The sequence below is a fragment of the Camelus bactrianus genome, chromosome 9 (assembly GCF_048773025.1).
Source record: "Camelus bactrianus isolate YW-2024 breed Bactrian camel chromosome 9, ASM4877302v1, whole genome shotgun sequence".
In the NCBI taxonomy this organism is placed as follows: Eukaryota; Metazoa; Chordata; class Mammalia; order Artiodactyla; family Camelidae; genus Camelus; species Camelus bactrianus.
Window position 1 is genome coordinate 33,182,609 of NC_133547.1, and position 19,067 is coordinate 33,201,675.

At 35.5% G+C, this 19,067-nt stretch overlaps 1 protein-coding gene across 3 annotated transcripts in view; it reads left to right on the forward strand.

Annotated features, from left to right (window-relative positions):
- The window catches only part of AGL (amylo-alpha-1,6-glucosidase and 4-alpha-glucanotransferase), a 63,175-nt gene extending 44,644 nt beyond the window's left edge, over positions 1–18,531 (forward strand). For all 3 annotated transcript variants that reach the window (XM_074370022.1, XM_074370023.1, XM_010950437.3), the window contains exons 28-34: positions 5,100–5,235; positions 6,259–6,371; positions 7,174–7,385; positions 8,591–8,688; positions 10,310–10,397; positions 10,507–10,640; positions 16,025–18,531. In XM_074370022.1, coding sequence (XP_074226123.1) covers positions 5,100–5,235; positions 6,259–6,371; positions 7,174–7,385; positions 8,591–8,688; positions 10,310–10,397; positions 10,507–10,640; positions 16,025–16,142 — 899 coding nt within the window. In that variant the 3' untranslated portion in view covers positions 16,143–18,531. The remainder of the gene's footprint in view (positions 1–5,099; positions 5,236–6,258; positions 6,372–7,173; positions 7,386–8,590; positions 8,689–10,309; positions 10,398–10,506; positions 10,641–16,024) is intronic.
- Positions 18,532–19,067: the final 536 nt, after the last annotated feature.

Below are 19,067 nucleotides of genomic sequence, written 5' to 3' on the forward strand. Positions count from 1 at the left end.
GTGTAAAACTTAAGAATATAATAATAAAAAAGATGAAGAGAGTTTCTGATCTCACCTGTTTGAGTTTCTAGAGGAAAGATAAAATGCCAGTGTGAAAGGTAATTGTGGAGGTTGCATTTAGAGCCATAATAATAATTGCTAATAACTGAAGTGCCTACTCTGTGCGAGGCATTGTGCTAACTACTTTCCTTGTATTATTCCCATTGAACACTCCCAGGAACACTGGAGATGCATTACATTGTTCCCATTTTTACTGATAAGGTGACTGAAGCAGAGTAGCTCGCTTCACACACACACACAGCTGCTAAGTGGCTGAGCTAGGACTTCACAGTTTGTCTGTCTGTATAATCTAGGCTCTTATAAAATACTTTTTGTAAAGAGGTTTATTCGTATACAGAGTTAAAATAGACATACTTTTTTAACCTCTTTGAAGTTCATCATATTCCTATTTTTATGGCACACCATCATCATTAGCCAATGCAAGGCTAACGTTAATTTGTTTCATTTTATTACCCATTCCCGTTAGAGACATTCCAGTGGGTTTGTTGTGTATTCACTATTGTCTTGTGAAACATTTATTGCTGTAAGTTCATGTAGACTTTAACTTTTTTTTTCATATTCTTTTTCATTATAGATCACTACAAGATATTGAATATAGTTCCCTGTGCCATATAGTATAAACTTGTTGTTTAGACTGTAACTTTTAATTTTGAAAGAACTGGGTACTAATAGAAAGTTACAAAAGTGATACATAAGAGTATCGTGAACCCTTCATCCAGCTTCCCTTAACAAAGGCATCTTACATAACTGTAATACAATATCAAGATCAGGAGATAGACATTAGCATAATACTGTTAACTAAGCTATAGGCCATATTCCATTTTCACCAGTTTTACGTTACCTCCTTTGTGTCCGTGTAGTTCTGTGCAGTTTTATCCCCTGTATAGCTTCACGTAACCACTACCACAGTCAAGGTATATAACTGTTCCATCGCCACAAAGGTCTTCCTTGTGCTACCCCTTTATGTCACTCCAGCCATCCCTAATCTCTAGCAGGTGTCAGTCTGTTCTGCATCTCTAGTTTTGTCATTTTGAGACTGTAGATAATGGAATCATACAGTATGTATCCTTTTGAAGTTGGTTCTTTCACTAAACATAATTCTCTTTGACATCTGCATTTATCAGTATTTTATTCCTTTTTATTGCTAAGTAGTATTGTCTTTTATGGATGTATCATTCATCTTTTGAAGAACATTTGGGTTGTTTCCATTTTTTTGACCAATACAAATAGAGCTACTATGAACATTCATGTACAGGTTTTTGTGTAAACATAAGTTTTCATTTCTCTGGGATAAATGCCCCAAAACGTGGTTGGGTCATATGGTAGATAATGTTTCGTTTCATAAGAAATTGCCAAATTATTTTCCAAAGTAGTTTTACCATTTTATACCCCCACCAGCAAACAGGACAGATCCCGCTTCTCCACATCCTTGCCAACACTTCACGTTACCACTTTTTTATTCAGCTGTTCTGATAGTTGTGTAGGCCACTACTCACTGTGGTTTTGATTTGCATTTCCCCACCATGGTGTTGCCGTCCATGTCCCCTCTTTGATGAAATGTCTATTCATGTCTTCTACCCATTTTTTAATTGGATTGCTGTTTTGTTTTTTGGGTTTTTTTTTTTCACTACTGAATGTGTGTGAGGTAAAATACACATGTTTACTATTTATCTTTAACTTTTGCCATTTTAATTATATGTCTTGATATGGGTCTGTTTGGGTTTATCTTATTTGGGACCCTCTGTGTTTCCTGTACCTGAATATCTGTTTCCTTCTTTAGGTTTGGGAAGTTTTCAGCCATAATTTCTTCAGATACGTTTTTGATCCCCTTCTCTCTCTCTTCTTGCAGAACCCCTCTAATGCAGATGTTGGCACATTTTGTATTATCCCATAGATCTTGTACATTGCTTTTTTTCCCGTCTGCTGTTCTGCTTAGGTGATTTTCATTATTCTACCTTCCAGATCATTTATACATTCTTCTGTGTCACTCAGTCTGCTGTTCATTGCTTTTAGAGTGCTTTTTATCTCAGAAATTGAATTGTCATTTTTGATTGGGTCTTCTTTATAGTTTCTAGTTACTTCTTAAAATGATCCATACTTAAATTGATTCTCTTTCTTAATTCCGTTAGCATTTTCATAACTAACTCTTTGAATTCATTGGTTGGTAGACTGATTATCTCTGTTTCCTTATTTTTTTTTCCAGGAGTTTTCTCTTACTCTCTCAGTTGGGGGTTTGCTACCTTTTATTGTACTTAACCTTCTCTGTCTCTGTGAATGCAGGTGAAAGAGCGACCTGTTGTGGTCTTGAGAGGATGTTTCTATGTGGGAGCCTCCCAGTGTAGACCGCATGAGCCAGAGGTCTTTGGTGTGAGGGCTGGATTTGATGTGCACACCAGCCGCATCTCTCCTCAAGGTGTGCTGGCCACTCTCATCTTGACAGGAGGTGCGGTTGGTGCTGTCGGAGCTAGAGCCTGTGCAGAGTGTGAGGTGGGACTTCCTCTTTGCTCAGTGGCAGTCGCTGCTCTTCCTAGGGTGAGGTCTGCTCCCAAGTTGCTGGAGCAAGTGCCCTGAGGGTCAAGCTCAAGCTGGCTCTGTTCCCTTTACGTATTTATTTTACCTTCTCCCCACCCTGGGGCCTTTGCCCCAAAGGAGGGGAGTGCTGCAGTAAGTGGGACCTGTGCACTTACAGAGGTCCGATGAGCTGCCGGTGTCAGCTTCTGCGGCTCCACTCAGACACAGCCCAAGGTTTCATCTTTTTCCATTGTAATCGTCCCAGATCTAGTGCAAGGTTATGGCATGGAGTGGGCAGGGCCAGAACGTTCGCTCAAGCTGGCACTGGGGATCCAGGCATTATGGTTGCAGGAACTGAAGCAGCTTCACTCCCGTCAGAAGTCTGGGCTGCTTCTGTGGCACTGTTTGAGTAAGCACCAGCCGTGACCCCCACCGCCCCCACCTGGATCACGACCCAGGCCCCTGGGCCTCCTTCTGTGTCCCTAGATCAGGTCTTTCTTCAGGATCTGGCTGTCATAGATCTACTGCCAAGGTGTGACGTGGAGTGAGCAGGGCTGGGGTGTTTGCTCAGATCAGATTAGGGAGCACAGGGAGGCAAGCTGAGGGTAGACCTTTCTCTGCCCTGTCTAGTGGTAAGCCAGCACCCGCATACGCCTCTCAAGTGCAGTCAAGGCTTTTCAAGCCTTTCCATCTGTCCCAGCCGTTCTCCAAGCAGCCAAAGAGGCTTTTCTTCTCCATCTAGAACCCCAGGATGGGAACAGCCAGTCTGTGGTTCGACCCTCTCACTCCCCAGGGTGAGTGTCTGACCATGTGATCACCCTTCTCCTCTTATTTCCCTCCCAGGGCACAGATTCCAACCCAGTGCTTTTCTTCTCATCCTACCTCATTATGTGGGAATCTTTTTTGCAGCCTTGGTTATATAGGAGTTCTTCTGCCAGTTTCCGGTTAGTTTTCCACGCGAATCCTTCCACATGTAGATGTATTTTTGATGTGTTTGTGGGAGAAGTGAGCTCCACTCCACTTCCTCCGCCGTCTTGGTCGCCCACCAAGGGAGTCTTGTTTTCCTTTCTCATGGTATATTGGCTATTTGAGGTCTTTTGCGTTTCCATACAAATTTTAGAATTATTTGTTCTAGTTCATTGAAAAATGTCCTTGCTATTTTGATAGGAATTACATTGAATGTGTAGTTTGCTTTGAAAAAATGATCATTTTAACAATTTAATTCTTCTAATCCTTGAGCACTGTATATTTTCCATTTGTTTGTATTATCTTCAGTTTCTTTCATCAATGTCTTATAGTTTTCCAAGAACAGGTCTTTTACCTCCTGGTTAGGTATATTCCCAGGTATTTTATTCTTTTTGGTGCACTTGTAAATGGGATTGTTTTCTTAATTTCTGTTTCTGATAGTTCATTGTTAGTGTATAGAAATACAGCAGATTTCTATATATGAATTTTGTGTCCTGCAACTTTACCAAGTTCATTGATGAGCTCTAGTCATCTTCTGGTGGTGTCTTTAGGATTTCCTGTCTATAGTATCATGTCATCTGCAGACAGTCACAGTTTTACTTCTTCCTTTCCAATTTGGATTCCACTTTTTTTCTTGTCTGATTGCTTCCAGTACTTCCAATGCTATGTTGAATAAAAGCAGTGAGAGTGGGCGTCCTCGTCTTGTTCCTCAATTTAGCAGCAAACTTTCAGCTTTTCACTGTTAAATGTGATGTTAGTGCTGGGCTTTTCCTACATGGCCTTTATTATGTTGCGATCCATTCCCTCTGTGCCCACTTTGATGAGAGTTTTTATCATAAATGGACGTTGAATTTTGTCAGAAGCTTTTTCTGCATCTGTTGAGGTGATCATGTGATTTTTATTCTTCAATTTGTTAATGCAGTGTATCACATCAGTTGAATTATAAATGCAGAACCATCCTAGCTTCCCTGGGATAAATCCCACTTGCTCATGGTGTGTGTTTTTCTCAAGTTGAATTTGGTTTGGTAATATTTTGTTGAGGATTTTTGCATCTGTGTCCTTTTTCTCTGAGTTATTTTAATTTATAATTTTAATTATGAAACATCTCAACCTACAGAAAATAATGTAAATTATGCTTTGAACCTAAAACTGAAATTAGAAGATATTAACATTTGGCCATGTTTCTTTCAGATCTCTCTTCACTCAGTCATTCTGTTTGGGGGATTTATTCATTTTGATTTGTGTAAATCCCAGTTTATTAATCTCAAATGGTATAAAGAGTTTTCCATTATGTGAATAGACCCCAGTGTTTATCTGTTCCTCTTCTCAGCAGTTATTTTTCTTGCTAATACAAGCAGTGTTGCAATTAATATTCTTGTATGTGTGTCTCTGTGCATGTAAGTGAGGGTTTCTCTAGAGTATCTGTCTAGAAAGGAAATTAGTATGTGGCAGAATATGCAAGTCTTCAACTTTTAAGGTCTTGCCAAATTGCTCTGCAGAGTAGTTTCCTAATTTATTATATTTCTTTTAAATTTTATAAATGTTTTATTTTTCTCTTTTAGGTTTTAATATAACCGCAGGGGTTGACGAAGAAACAGGATTTGTTTATGGAGGAAATCGCTTCAATTGCGGTACATGGATGGATAAAATGGGAGAAAGTGACAGAGCGAGAAACAAGGGAACCCCCGCCACGCCGAGGTGGTGTTGATTTGACAGTCCTTATGTAATTATGCCCTTTGTAAAGCCACATACTGTGGAATCTTTCATTCTATTAACCATGAAGTCTTTATATGAAATCAGTCAGAATCTTCCTTTCTCCCACTTCCTCTTCCACTCCCCCCTTTCTCTCCCCTGATATACACAAACACAGTCCTCCTAGCATAAGTCATCATGTAAAGCTGTCTGTTCCCTTCTGGAGGTTCTCGTAGGTTGATTCCCTATAAGCACCTCAAAGGAAAGTTTTATGATTCCTTATCCCAGTGGTTAAGACATTTCTTTGTAATCTGAAGTGCTTTCATTGTAAGTTTTTCTTTATGCTTATCTTTTGTAAATATAAAAAACAGCCAATTGTCCTGTCTTTTATGAAATCCTTTTACTTTCTGAACCTCTTTTCCCCTAACTTTTTTTATCTTTTACCTCATCATTTCTTTTTGTGATTTGCAATGCTTACTATAGTATCAAGTCTGGAAAACAGTTTTCTTATTCCAAATTTTATCTTCAATCAGAATTGTCAAAAAAAATGATTGAATAATAGTTGTCATTACAGGTTTTGCAAATTCTTTTTTAAAATGTTTTGGTAAATTATTAGGTCTTGTACTTCCTTTCGTTTTCCTTGAATATGAACTTTCAAATTAGGATTAAATTATGATGTTCCCCTTCCCTGGCTTTCTCTGGTCCTGTATGTCACATTTTCTCTCTCTTCTCTGTTACTCTATTCTGATTCCTACTGCTGCCTCTTTCCAACAGCTATTTTCTTTTACTCCATAATTTCCACTCTACTTCATAAAATTTTTTACAAATATGTTAAGACAGTAAGCAATGGCAAAATACTAAGAAGAGTGATTTCTTATATTTGCAATACACATTCCTACAAAGTGAGGCTTTTTATCATCATTTTATAATACATTAGTTATGTAATTCATCAGATTTGTTTACTCAATGCCCTTTAACTAGTACTTAAATTACTTGTAGTCACAGAATAAAATTTATTTTTAATTTTAGAGACGGGTCTGCTGTGGAAATTGTAGGCCTGAGTAAATCTGCTGTTCGTTGGTTGCTGGAATTATCCCAGAAAAATATTTTTCCTTATCATGAAGTTACAGTAGAAAGACATGGTAAGCTACTCATTTTCTTTCCAAAGAAACTCCAAATGTACTGTGTATATTCTTAACCAATGTAATCATCATTTGACTCAATGAACTAATATTAAAAAACTCTTAAGATTGAAAGGAAAGACAAATCATTAATTTACTAGCATGCAAAGTGTAGCAAACCTGATTACTAACCATATTTTTATAGTAACTTTGAGCTGAGATATGAAGAGCATTGTGCTTACTTTTTTTCCTCAGTGTGACCGTGAGCAAGTTGCATTTTGGTGAAAAATTATGAAGTCTTTACCTCTCTTTTTCTAGAACAGTGCTATCCAAAAGACATAATTTAAGTCACATACATAATTTAAAATTTTCTAGTACATACATTTTAAAAAGTTAAACGCAACAGGTGAAATTAATGGTATTTTTTATTAACTCAATTGTGCTAAATATTATTTCAATATGTAGTCAATATGAAATTATTCATGAACCATTTATTTGGGGGGTACTAAGGCTTAGAAATACAGTGTGTATTTACACTTCTGGCACCTCTCAATTCAGACTAGCCTCCTTGCAAGTACTCAATAAAGTTAATTGTATCAAATATAAGAGTGATCCAAGTGATCTGGGATCGTTTGCTAGAGTCTAGTCCTTTTTTGCTAATACAGTGAAAGGTAATTTTTAATTTCTGGTTAGTGCCCTTCAAAAGACCCTGACACTTTCAAAAAGTGGATAATTTATTGACTAAATATTACTTTTTAGCTGTAACTAAAGGTGTGGATTTCTATGAATGCTTAAAACTACCAAGTTGTTTATAATGTTGCAGGAAAGGTGGTGAGAGTCTCCTATGATGAGTGGAACAGAAAGATACAAGCCAATTTTGAAAAGTTATTTTATGTGTCAGAAGACCCTTCAGATGTCAATGAAAAGCATCCTAACCTGGTGCACAAACGTGGCATATACAAAGATAGCTATGGAGCTTCAAGCCCTTGGTGTGACTATCAGCTCAGGCCTAATTTTACTATAGCAATGGTTGTGGTAAGTGATTTATTATTTTCAAATTTCAAAAATGTTATTATAGGGCTTATTTAGTTCTTTATTTCCACACCAGTGAATTTATTTAATTGCTAAAAAGTGCATTGTTTACCGCTAGTTCTGTATGGTCCTTTCTCATGAATAAAGCATCATGCATTTGACCCTTAACCTGTAACGTTCAGTATCAAAAAAATATAAAACAACAAATGATGACGAATGAAGTTCTTCCCAACATTTTTCACATCATAACACTCATAGAAAATGATGATACTTGTATAGCCCTCTGGGCTAAAAGGATTGATTTGCTTGTGCCAGATTCACCTGCTTCAGTTAGCCCCAGGCCCCGCCCAGCTGCCTTGAAAGCTGAGGGCATCTGTACACCTGCGCCGTGACCAGTGCCTCAGCCCACCAGTTGGAAACCTGTGGACTAATGAACTAATATGAATAGCTTCAGTTCACACTCTGTTTTCTTTGTTGTATTGCTGTAATTAGTCCTGTCCAGCCGAAAATTCTAGACTCTCCTTATTTTATCTGTACTGAGTCTAAAAATAAAGTACAGTAAAATAGAGAAGGTGTGTGTTCTTCTGTGCCTGCCTAGATGTTTCCACTTTGTCAAAAAGAGTATTAAACATAGTACTGTTAATTAGAGTAGAAAATATACAAAGGTACATAAAGGTAGCTTTGGTTCAGTGTGCACTTGATTTCCGTTAACCTTTAAAATTAATACACATTCTTAGTCACCAGGGCTTTCCCTCTTTGTCCGTATCACAAGTAAATTACTCATGCTATCGGTGTGCAAATCCTTCTGTATTTTATTATGACCCTAAGAGCAAAAAATGAGTTCCAGATAAACTTAAAGGAAGCTATTGAAAATCCTCTGAAGAATGAATTAGGTGGGTTTAAATGTATTCTGCCTTCATTGTCGCTGTGACAACTTCCTTTTGGGGCTACTATGCTTTCTTGAAGTGGCACAAGGAGACAGGCACCTCAGACAGCTTTCCTAACCTCTAAAGCCAAGTTCCGTACTTTCAAGTCGGCCTGATAGGATTAGGTCTGATTAGGTGTCTACGTTTTAATTGGCCCACACTGTATTTAAAAATTGTTCATTCTTTTTCCAAGTTTATCAATAGTTTATGTTCCAGTGTCAGTGGGAACTAACTCTTCTGTGATCTTAAACAGTTTGTATATTTGTTTTTTATACTCATTAGGCCCCCGAGCTCTTCACTGCAGAAAAAGCATGGAAAGCTTTGGAGATTGCAGAAAAAAAACTGCTTGGTCCTCTTGGCATGAAAACTTTGGATCCAGAGTAAGTTGGAGTAGAAGTATTAAGAATGTCGTTGTAGGAGGGAGAGTATATAGCTTAGTGGTAGAGTGTACACTTAGCATGCACCAGTCCTGGATTCAATCCCCAGTGCCTCCATTATAAACAATCAAACAAACAAACAAACAAACCTAATTACCTCCCCCCCACCAAAAAAGAATGTTGTTGATATTTTATTGCGTCCAGCCATGATTTTTTGCTTATCAATAAAATCTCTACAATTGCATTCAAACTGAATTTTTAAAAATACCTTCTCTGTCTTCATTAAACATCAATGTTCAAAATGCCTTTGGCTTGTCTTATAGTCAATAATCAATAGATGAATTTCAAATTTATAAAACTATTATGTCATAAATATTTTCTAATGACTATTTTTTCTGATTGTAAAAGTTATACATGACTACTATGGACATTAGAGTTATAAATGTATCGTCTCCTTAGAGACAATCTTTATTTTCTAGATTGTTACCCATAGTAGTTCCTTCCATATTTCTAAATAGTATGTGTTTACAGCCATTTCTTGATTATTTTAAATATTAGATATTATTTGCTTACTTCTTGTGATGACAGATAAGGATTTAACTCTATTCTCACCTCACCATAAACTTGTTCCGTCCTCTCTAATTACACCACTATTTTTATTTAAACTAATACATACTTTTGTTTTTATGATTATATGTTTATGTCATTTTATATTTTTCAATTTTTGCTTTTTTCTTGAGTTTGTATGACCTTTCTCTTTCTCTTACTGGTTTAACTTTAAAGCTGGGTACCCATCATCAGTTTGCTTTTTCTATCATACATGAGAGAGCCCCATTTCTATAGTACCCTGACCTTCGTAGATTTTTCCTAACCTATTGTGTGCTCATTTCAGTCTTGAGATGCAAAATTTTATGTGTGTGTTTAATCTGCATTCTAAAGTGTTCTCCGCATTTTCAGAGACATTAAGAATCACTAGTCAAAACTAAAACCCAGTTAAAGCTTATTCGTGTGTCAAGTTCTACCTCACTAAAAGAAAGGAAAGTAATAATTTAACTAAACAGAGTATAAATAACTGTCTTACAGTAAATGTTGCAATGTTTTTTAATACTTTATTTAGTTTATAAGTGTATGTAAATTCTCTGTGTGTATTCAGTTGCTATTTGTAACCTTGTAAGGCACCAGTTTTCATTAATTTTAAAATAACTTCATGGAGAAGTTTAAAAAACAACCTTTCCAATATATAATAATTAATAAAACCTTATCTTTAATGTTTACCAATTCAAATTATTCTGCGTATATTTTAATTGTTGTAAATACGTTAGAGGCCTAGTTAAATAATTGACTGTAACCAATATTTAGTGTCAGGGTAACTCTTCGAAGACAAGATACCTGAATATTTTGTATTTTTTGTATTAGCCAGGAAGTGTTTGTTAGTCATTCCCTAACACATTGTTAAAGTCCTCTGAACTCAGTATAAACTAATTTTAGGTTAAATGGATGATGAGCTTTATTTAGTCCACAGAATGGAAGACGAAATAATAATACTTTGCTATTAGGACATTTTTCTAATGCTTCCTATATAATGTCTGATCTTTTTTTAACCTAAATTTCAATCATTTTGCAGTGATACGGTTTACTGTGGAACTTACGACAATGCCTTAGACAATGACAACTACAATCTTGCTAAAGGTTTCAATTATCACCAAGGGCCTGTAAGAATTTCCTTTCTCTTCCTTGAGTTTTCAATTAAAGTTACTTTGCAAAGAATTTTAGATATTTACAGCTCTTTCTTTTTCTTCACTTTTAAATTACCTCTTTCAGGAGTGGCTGTGGCCTGTTGGGTATTTTCTTCGTGCGAAATTATATTTTTCCAGATTGATGGGTCCAGAGGCTACTGCAAAGACTATATTTTTGGTTAAAAATGTTCTTTCTCGACATTATGTTCATCTTGAAAGGTAAGTTGTCAGGGACATGTAATTTCCAAAACTAGTGTTTAGTCATTTTATTAGATGTTAAGTTAAATGGCATTTCCTTAGAATTCATTTCTGTATGTTCTACGTTTCCCGATGAAATGTGAAAGCTTTACTCTTTAACACAAGTTCTATGTAATTTTTGCCTTCTTTTAATTATTTTAGGTTATTTGTTTTAATTTAAAGACTTGATATTGCATGATTTATACATGTGGTGGAATAGTCTTTATTTTTTAAAATTTAACTTATTTTTGGATGTGGTTAGCATAGGATAAATACAAAAACTAAAAGTACTCAGGCTGTGCCTTTTGAGTTAACTGATCTAAAGATGCAATAGAAAATAATTTTCAGAAATGATTTCATTAAAATTAAAATATCAGTTGATCTTTTGACTGTTTCCAACCCACTTGTCATCTCCTCTGTCCTAATTGTCGGCAGATAGTGTCAAGAGTTACGTGTCTTTGTAAAGATGATACAACTCAGTCGAAAGCTACCTTAGCTTCACAAACTTTGGATTAAGCCTAAATATATGTACACCTTATTGCTCAGAATAATTATGCATAAACATGCACAAACAGCATAGGCTTTATCTCCTCTATTATAAGAACATAAAGGACTTCCATTTATCACCATGAATGTTGTCAAAGTTTTTTTTCCTTTTTTTTTCAAAGTTTATTTTCATTATTTTAATATAGCCACAGAAACACCCCAATCCTGCCACACTGCTCCCTCATCTAGAGACTGAGTGTGAATTCAGGGTGATAGGAGCATTCTTACATTCTGTCCTTTACTGCCCCACAGTAGTTCTCATTACTTGCATTTATTTTCTCTTGCTTCCTTTTGTCCACGAGAAGTAAGAATATCTTGCACTGCAGAGGTCATTCTTCTACTTACTTATAATGCCATCCCTCCCACCTGTTCCGTGCCCTTGCTCCGATAATTATCCTTTCCTGGGAGTCCACTTGTTCCTTCCTTCCTAAGACACAAAGATATCTGTCAGCCTATCCTGACACAAAGTCCCTTCATACTGTTCCTGCCTCAGGCCTTGTTTTATCATTCTGTTTTCTCTTCTGCATATTTCCTGTACAGTTAACCTCATTTTTTTGACCTTCTGACCACGCAGTCATTCATTGCCACAGGCCGTCTGGCTTTTGTGTTGTGGGTGGTGAAACCGCTCAAGGAGATGCTTTCTCGACCCCGGACGCCATGGCTTCCTTTCAGTTCTCTTCCGTGACCTGGCTGTACTGTCTGACATTGTTAATTTTCCTCTTTTTATGAAAAACCTCATGCTACCCATAGTGTTAGGTTTCCCTTGTTTACCTAGTAATAGTAACAACTGTGATAATAGCAAATAGTATTTATTGAGTACTTCCTGTCTTCCAGGCATTGTTCTAAATGCATTTATATAACATTACTCACTTAATCCAAAAAACTATATAAAATAGTTACTTCTACTATTGTTACCCTATTCCTGTTATCATTTATATCTCCATTTACCAGCTATATGGCTATGGACAAGTTGCTTAACCACTCTAAGCCTCAGTTTCCTCATCTGTATGATAGATGTGCTAAGATTGTTTTGTGGATTAATATATTAGTACATGTAACATGGATATTACCTCAGATATGAGCTACTGCCTCCATTTTATAAGTTAGTCTGAGAAAGTTAAGTAATTTATACGAAGTCAAATGGCAAGGAATTTGGGAGAGCTCTCACTGAACTGCAAGCATTCTGGCTTCACAGACGGGGCTTTTCACCCCAACACTACTGCCTGCATTGCCTGCTTTTCTGCCTTTGCTTCCTGGCACCTGAATACATTCATCCTCCCAAAATCTATTCTTGATCTTTCTTATTTTTCTGTCTACCTTGTCTCCTGTTATATTTCACATAATCTCTTGTCTTCGCTCTTCAGGTAATTTTGAAGTTTCATAAATTCCACTTCTACTTTCAACTACCTGACAAACTTCTTACCTCGGACGTCCACTGCCATCACTCATCTGCCCTCACGCTAGTTTTCTCTTCCTGTAGTTCCCACTTTTGTGGCAATATTAACATTATTCACGCTCTGCAAACTCAAAATTCCTGGGTACTTTTTAATTTTACCTCATTACCTCTCCTGAACATCCGCATAGTTGTCAAGACTTGATTCTGGCTCTCGAGTGCCTTCTGACCGCCCACCCTCTTCCGTGCTGTTGCCAGTGCCTAATCTGCAGCTCACGACCTTCCCCCTGGAATAGGCAAGAGCCTCCATACTTCGTCTCTGTTACCCCAAACAAGATCAGTCTTGTTGAAATATAACTCACAATTTTTGTCTTATATTTGAAAATCTTTAGTAATTCCCTGTTGGCTGCAGAATAAAATCCAAATTCCTTACTTTCCACAATTTTTTCTCAACTACCTTTCCATTTTTATTTCTTACTGTTTCCCGTAGCTACTTTTGATAGCACAGTAGCTTCAAGTGTGAGCTTTGGGTTCAGACTGGATTTCAGATTCCGTCCTTGCTGCTTATTTTTACATGTGACTTTGAGCAAGTTACTTAACCTCTCTGAGATAAATTTCCTCATCTATAAGATGACAATAATATTATCTCATTATTTGCTGTCAAGATTAAATGAAAAGACAGATCAAAAGTATTTGCCGCAATTCAAGAAATGGTTTCATCTAAAGTACATTATTACTTTTTATATTATGTTAGAATCTACAGTAGTGTCAACATTCTCATTCCTCATACTGATGAGTTGGATTTTTTTCTCTTTTTTTCCTTATTGACCTGGCTATCAGCTTATCGGTTTTATTGATCTTCTTAAAGAACCAGCTTTTGGTTTCATCCATTTTTTTTTGTATTGTTTTTCAACTTTTTATTTCACTGATTTCTATTCTACTTTTTATTATTCTCTTCTTCTGCTTACTTTGGGTTAATTTGTCTTTTTCTGGTTTTTTAATGTATAAGTTGAAATCACTGATTTAAAAACCTTTCTTCTTTTCTAATATAGGTACTTAGTGCTATAAATTTCCCTCTATGTACTTAACTAACAGTACCCAAAAACTCTGATATGTTGTTTTTATTTTTATTCAGTTGAAAATACTTTGTTTTCCCCTTCGATTTCTTCGATTTCTTTGACTCATGGGTTATTTAGAAAGGTGTTATTTAGTTTTCAAATATTTTGGAGTTTTCCAGAGATGTTTCTGTCACTGGTTTCAATATTAATTCCTTTGTGGTCAAGGAATATACTTTGTATGACTCTAACCTTCCTAAACTTATCGATGCTTATTTTATGGCTCAGAATATGTTCTGTCTAGGCCACTAATCTATTTGCAAGTGAAAAACAATTGCCCATATATTTAAATTTCTATGTATTTATCTGTCACTGTATACTGAAAACCTGCCTCCACACCTGTTTAATTCTAGTGTTAAATTCTGCTTTTCTCCCTTTTCATATTTGTGATTCCGTTTTCCAGCAGTGAGTAACCTATTCCCCACACTCTGCTATCAGCACCACATGGACCCAGGTCACCCTGTCAGGCTCTGACACTCCACGCTGGGGTGCCGCAAAACATAGATGCCGTCTTCACTATCCTTGGGCCCGACAACCCCACGTAGCTACTCATATACATGGATGCTCCCCTTGCACCACCTGGGCCCTGGACCACCCCCATCCTTGGTGTGAACTCCGTCCTCATTACCCCCAGACTCTGATGTTCCCCTCTGTGCTTCTGCTGCCCTTCCCTCCTCTTCTCCTCACTGACCTTCTTTGTCCCACCTAATGACTTGGGGAATGAATTTTTCAGGAAGCAAGGGAAAGGGGACTTCTTTATATCAGTGTGGGTAGCCACGTTCTTGTGTTCATATTCAATTATGAGCAGCACTTAATGGTTCTATAAGCTTGTTTTGTTTCTTAATTTTGGTGCAGTATTAGTTTGCTAGAGCTGCTGTTAAGAAAGCACCACAAACTGAGTGGCTTAAACAACAGAAGCTTAATTGTCTTACGGTGTTGGAAGCCAGAAATCTGAAATCAGGGCATTGGCAGGACCATGCTCCTTCTGAAGGTGCTAGGGAAGGATCCCTTCCAGCCGCCTCTCCTAGCCTCTGCTGATTCCTTGGCTTGTTGCAGCATAATTCCAGCCTTCACACGGCAGCCTCCTTCTGTGCCTGTTCGTGCTCAAATTTCCTCATTTTATAAGGACATTGGTCATGTTGGATTAGGGGCCCACCCTAACCCACCTGAACTGATTACATCTGCAACAACCCAATATCCAAATAAGTTCACATTCTGAGGTGCTGAGAGGTAGGGCCTCAACAGATGAATTTTGAGGGGGATACAATTTAACCCATTACAGATACCCAGGTACCCAACTTCAGTAATCTGGCATTTTTCTCTGAAGTAGCTTGAACACTTGGATACAAATAAGTTTTCTCTGTTTTCTATTTCTCTATGACACCTAGCTGATAATATTATTATTACTACCCAAAGTATCTCCATATTTACCTAATGGAGTTATTTTTTCATTTTTATTGTGAAATATTTGATATCTTCAGAAAAGTATATATAACAGCCATGAGTTACAAAGCATAATAATGAAACAAATTTTAAAATGTACTAAAAAATGAAACATTACTGAATTCTATATTTTTTTAATTTTTGTTTCATATTTAAGGATTACACTACATTGAAATTAAGAATAAATTTGATATGCTAATAATGCTATGTTCTGATACTGAGATCTGGAACAAGTTATTAACCTTATTTTACCTCCTCTATAGACAGGAATAGTTATGGTACCTACCTGACAGGGTTGCTGTGAGCATTAAATGAGATAATGTATATAAAGTACTTAGTATCAGAACATAATAAATGCACAGTAAATACTAACTATTTCTATTTAGGAGAATGAGAAATTATAGAAATTTAGATTGTTTTTAAGTCACTTTTTTTCTAATCATAATTCTGTGGTTCTTCATTGTTTCATGTTCATTTTACAGTTTTGTCAAGATCAGATGTAATACATTCACATAGTTACGCTTTGGGTCTCATAAACTTACTCCAGAAGAGATAAAATTAGGCCTGAGAAGACGTGTACCTCTCTACTTATGTGTTGCTTGCATTGGTAGTTTCTTCTACGTTTTTAATACATAAAGGGATTCTTTTGTATTTGAAAGTCTTAAATCCCAAAGATTGAATGTCAAAGAATAATTTGAATCTAAATTCTTTATAATCTTTAGGATATCCTGTTTTATTTTGTAGTAAATGACTACAAATGATTGTTTTCTATACTAGAAGGCAAAATCACCAGGTGTATTGCCTATTTTGTTAATCCAACGAGATATGTGTTCGATTGTATCTCATAAAATGGCTTTTCTTTCTTTAAGATCTCCTTGGAAAGGACTGCCAGAACTGACCAATGAGAATGGCCAATACTGTCCTTTCAGCTGTGAAACACAAGCCTGGTCAATTGCTGTCATTCTTGAAACACTCTATGATTTATAGTTGCCTCATGGATATTTATTACATATGCAATCAATTGTATTGTGGAATGCAAGGTCATAATGTAATGTAAATGCTTTATATGCACAAGCACAAATCACTTAAAAAATCTAATTCATGTACTATTGATACCCAATTAGGTTAAGACTGTAAAACACTGGTTTTTCTTTCTTCTTTTTTTTTAATGTACAGAGTAGCTTTTGATTTGAGTCAAAAAGAAAACTTACCATTACCAGTGGAATGTTTTTCTTTTGAATTCAGGAAGTATTCTTCAAATGCCTAGAAATAAAGAATTTGAAATCCAGAGTTTGAAAAAGAAAAATCATGTAATCCTCTATTTGTACATAAGTGAAGATGAAATATGAAAATGTAATAGTGAAAGAAATGGAAAAGTATCTTTGAATTGCAGTATATTTTCTTCAGTAACAATACATACTAAACAGGCTATGGTTAATTAATGTTCTCACCTTTTACTATAGTATTTCTAGCTGCATTCAGTAAGTACTAGATGAATGCTGAATCATGGAAGTGTCCACCTACAATATATGTTCATAAATGAAGCACAAATGTTTATAATGTGCTTTTATTTTTTTCACTGAAATATTAATGTTTTTAATATAATGAATATCAACAGTATATTTACATAATTTACTTGTGCTGATGATGCACAGGATATATGAAAAAATCACAGAGCATTAGGAATTTATTTTATAAAAACAGTTTTATAAAATTAGTCCTGAGTTCCAGTTTCATACTGTGAGATAGCTTACATTTTCAAAATGTAAATTGTTGGGCATATTCATGAGAAATTTAAGGGAAAAATGCCATATTAATTTCTCTAAAACTTAACTATTTTTAGTTTGTGTGTAAAAGTGTATAGATAACTGGCTTCCTGTGAACCAGAACCTACATTGACAAGTTTAGCATTGAGAACAATCGTAATATACTATAGAGCTATGAATTCAGTAGTTATCTTGAACTCAATAAAATCATTTGAAAAGTTTTTAATATTATTTTAAGGTACCTTAAATTTAGAAAAGTCATAAAAGGAAAAAGGCTTTAACATTAGTATGATTTGACGTTTTTGAATAGTGCATATTTTCTAGATGAATTTTTTTTTTCCGTTTTACTGTTTTTGTCTCAAGACAACACTTAAGTTAGATCATTATACTTTCAGTTGAAAGAAAATAGTTGCAGAAGTCCTTTTATTACTATATAATATTATTCAAATATTAGTATATTTATAGTGAAAATAATGGTGCAGTAACACTTTCCTCAGTTAGAGGTCACATACCCAACCACCTTAACTATGAGGAAGGAATAAAAATAAAGGAGAAAAACAAATAAACTAAAACTTCTGGGTAGTAAAAATACAAAAATGTTTCAGATGTCAAATACCCATACTCGACCCTACTTTAGGAGTAGTTTTAAACTAGCTTGGTTTTCTGGTTTTCCAACCTAAAGCAGTTTAAATCCTACAACTGTAAGGACAGTCATGATTATAATCTGACCACTGTCCATAAATGCATTGATTTCCAAGTTTCCTTTCCTTCTTCATCGCTCAATGTATAAGCTTCTCTAAGCTGTGCAGTTAAAAAGAATGACCCTTCTTGAGAGGGAGAACCATTAGTCATCCAAGATTCACAGTTCTGTTGTTCTCATTTAACTTCTATGTTAAAGGTGGTAAGAAAAGTAACTGAAAATCAACATATTTAACAAAAGCAGGAATTAATGGCTGACAGTTAAATGTGATAAATAAGTAAATGAATAAATTAATGAATTCTAATAAATAAATAATATTAAGTTGACAATTTTTAAAACATAGCCATATTGGGGTTACCTATAGTAGGGCAAATATCCACCTCAGAAAATTTTTAGGATATTGTGTTGCACTAGAAAATTAAGTGGTTCATGTTCCTTATTAGGAATATCAATGAAAGAACATTGTTATAATATGCATGGCCTATTTTAAAGTTTAAGAGGCAAGTTACACATTGTTTCATCAAAGGTAGTTAAAATAACCAGCTTTAGACTTTAGAGGGATAAATTGTTTGACTAAAAAACATTTAAATAGAATGCTTCATTCCTGAGTGATGCTGGATGAGGTACCAATATATTACATTTTGAGAATGGTTCTATGCCTGGGTTCTTCATTAATTCAAATCAGTCTTACTCTTTAATTTCAGAAATTTGCCACTTTAACCAGTATGCTGTGATAATTTAATGTTTCAAAGATAATTGAGGAAACATGAGACCTGTCATCCTATCTACGAACATTATAACCTATGTGAATTGTATTTTCTGTTTCTCATATGTCTTCAACTGCTTATCTAGTGGGCAAATGTCATGTTTATGTCTGTGTGCCAAGAAAATAAAAATCTTTTCTAAAGGACTATATTTTGCTTTCATTCCATTATTTACCAGTGAACTAATTTATTGATGCTGACTACTACCATGTATTCAGGGCTTGCTTATTTTTGGTACTTTATCTTTTCACAGGATGTGTGGGGGCAGAGAGAGGAAGAAGAATTTTAGGCTGTTTGGTAATTATTTAATTAACTATGTTGAAATTAGGAGCAAAATTAACTTTTGATGTATAAATTGATCTGTTAGCACCTATACACTCTGCAGGTATTTCTTGAAATCTTTTGTGCTACTGTGAATTTTTTGTTTACCTTTCATGAGTGTGAGTCAATTTGTCAAACCTGCCACTTGTTTATATGGATCCTCAATGCGCCAAAATCGTTGCTCAGTTTAGGGAGAGGCTTTCTTCCATTTGTATGAGTCTTGAACTATTAAGTAATGATACTTCATTAACTAAATGATACTTTGCCATTTTGGCACAATTTTTTCCTAACATATCTTCTTAATATATTTGTTATTTTGGTTAGAGTTTTTTTATTTAACTTACAAAAGCTTTTCATTTTT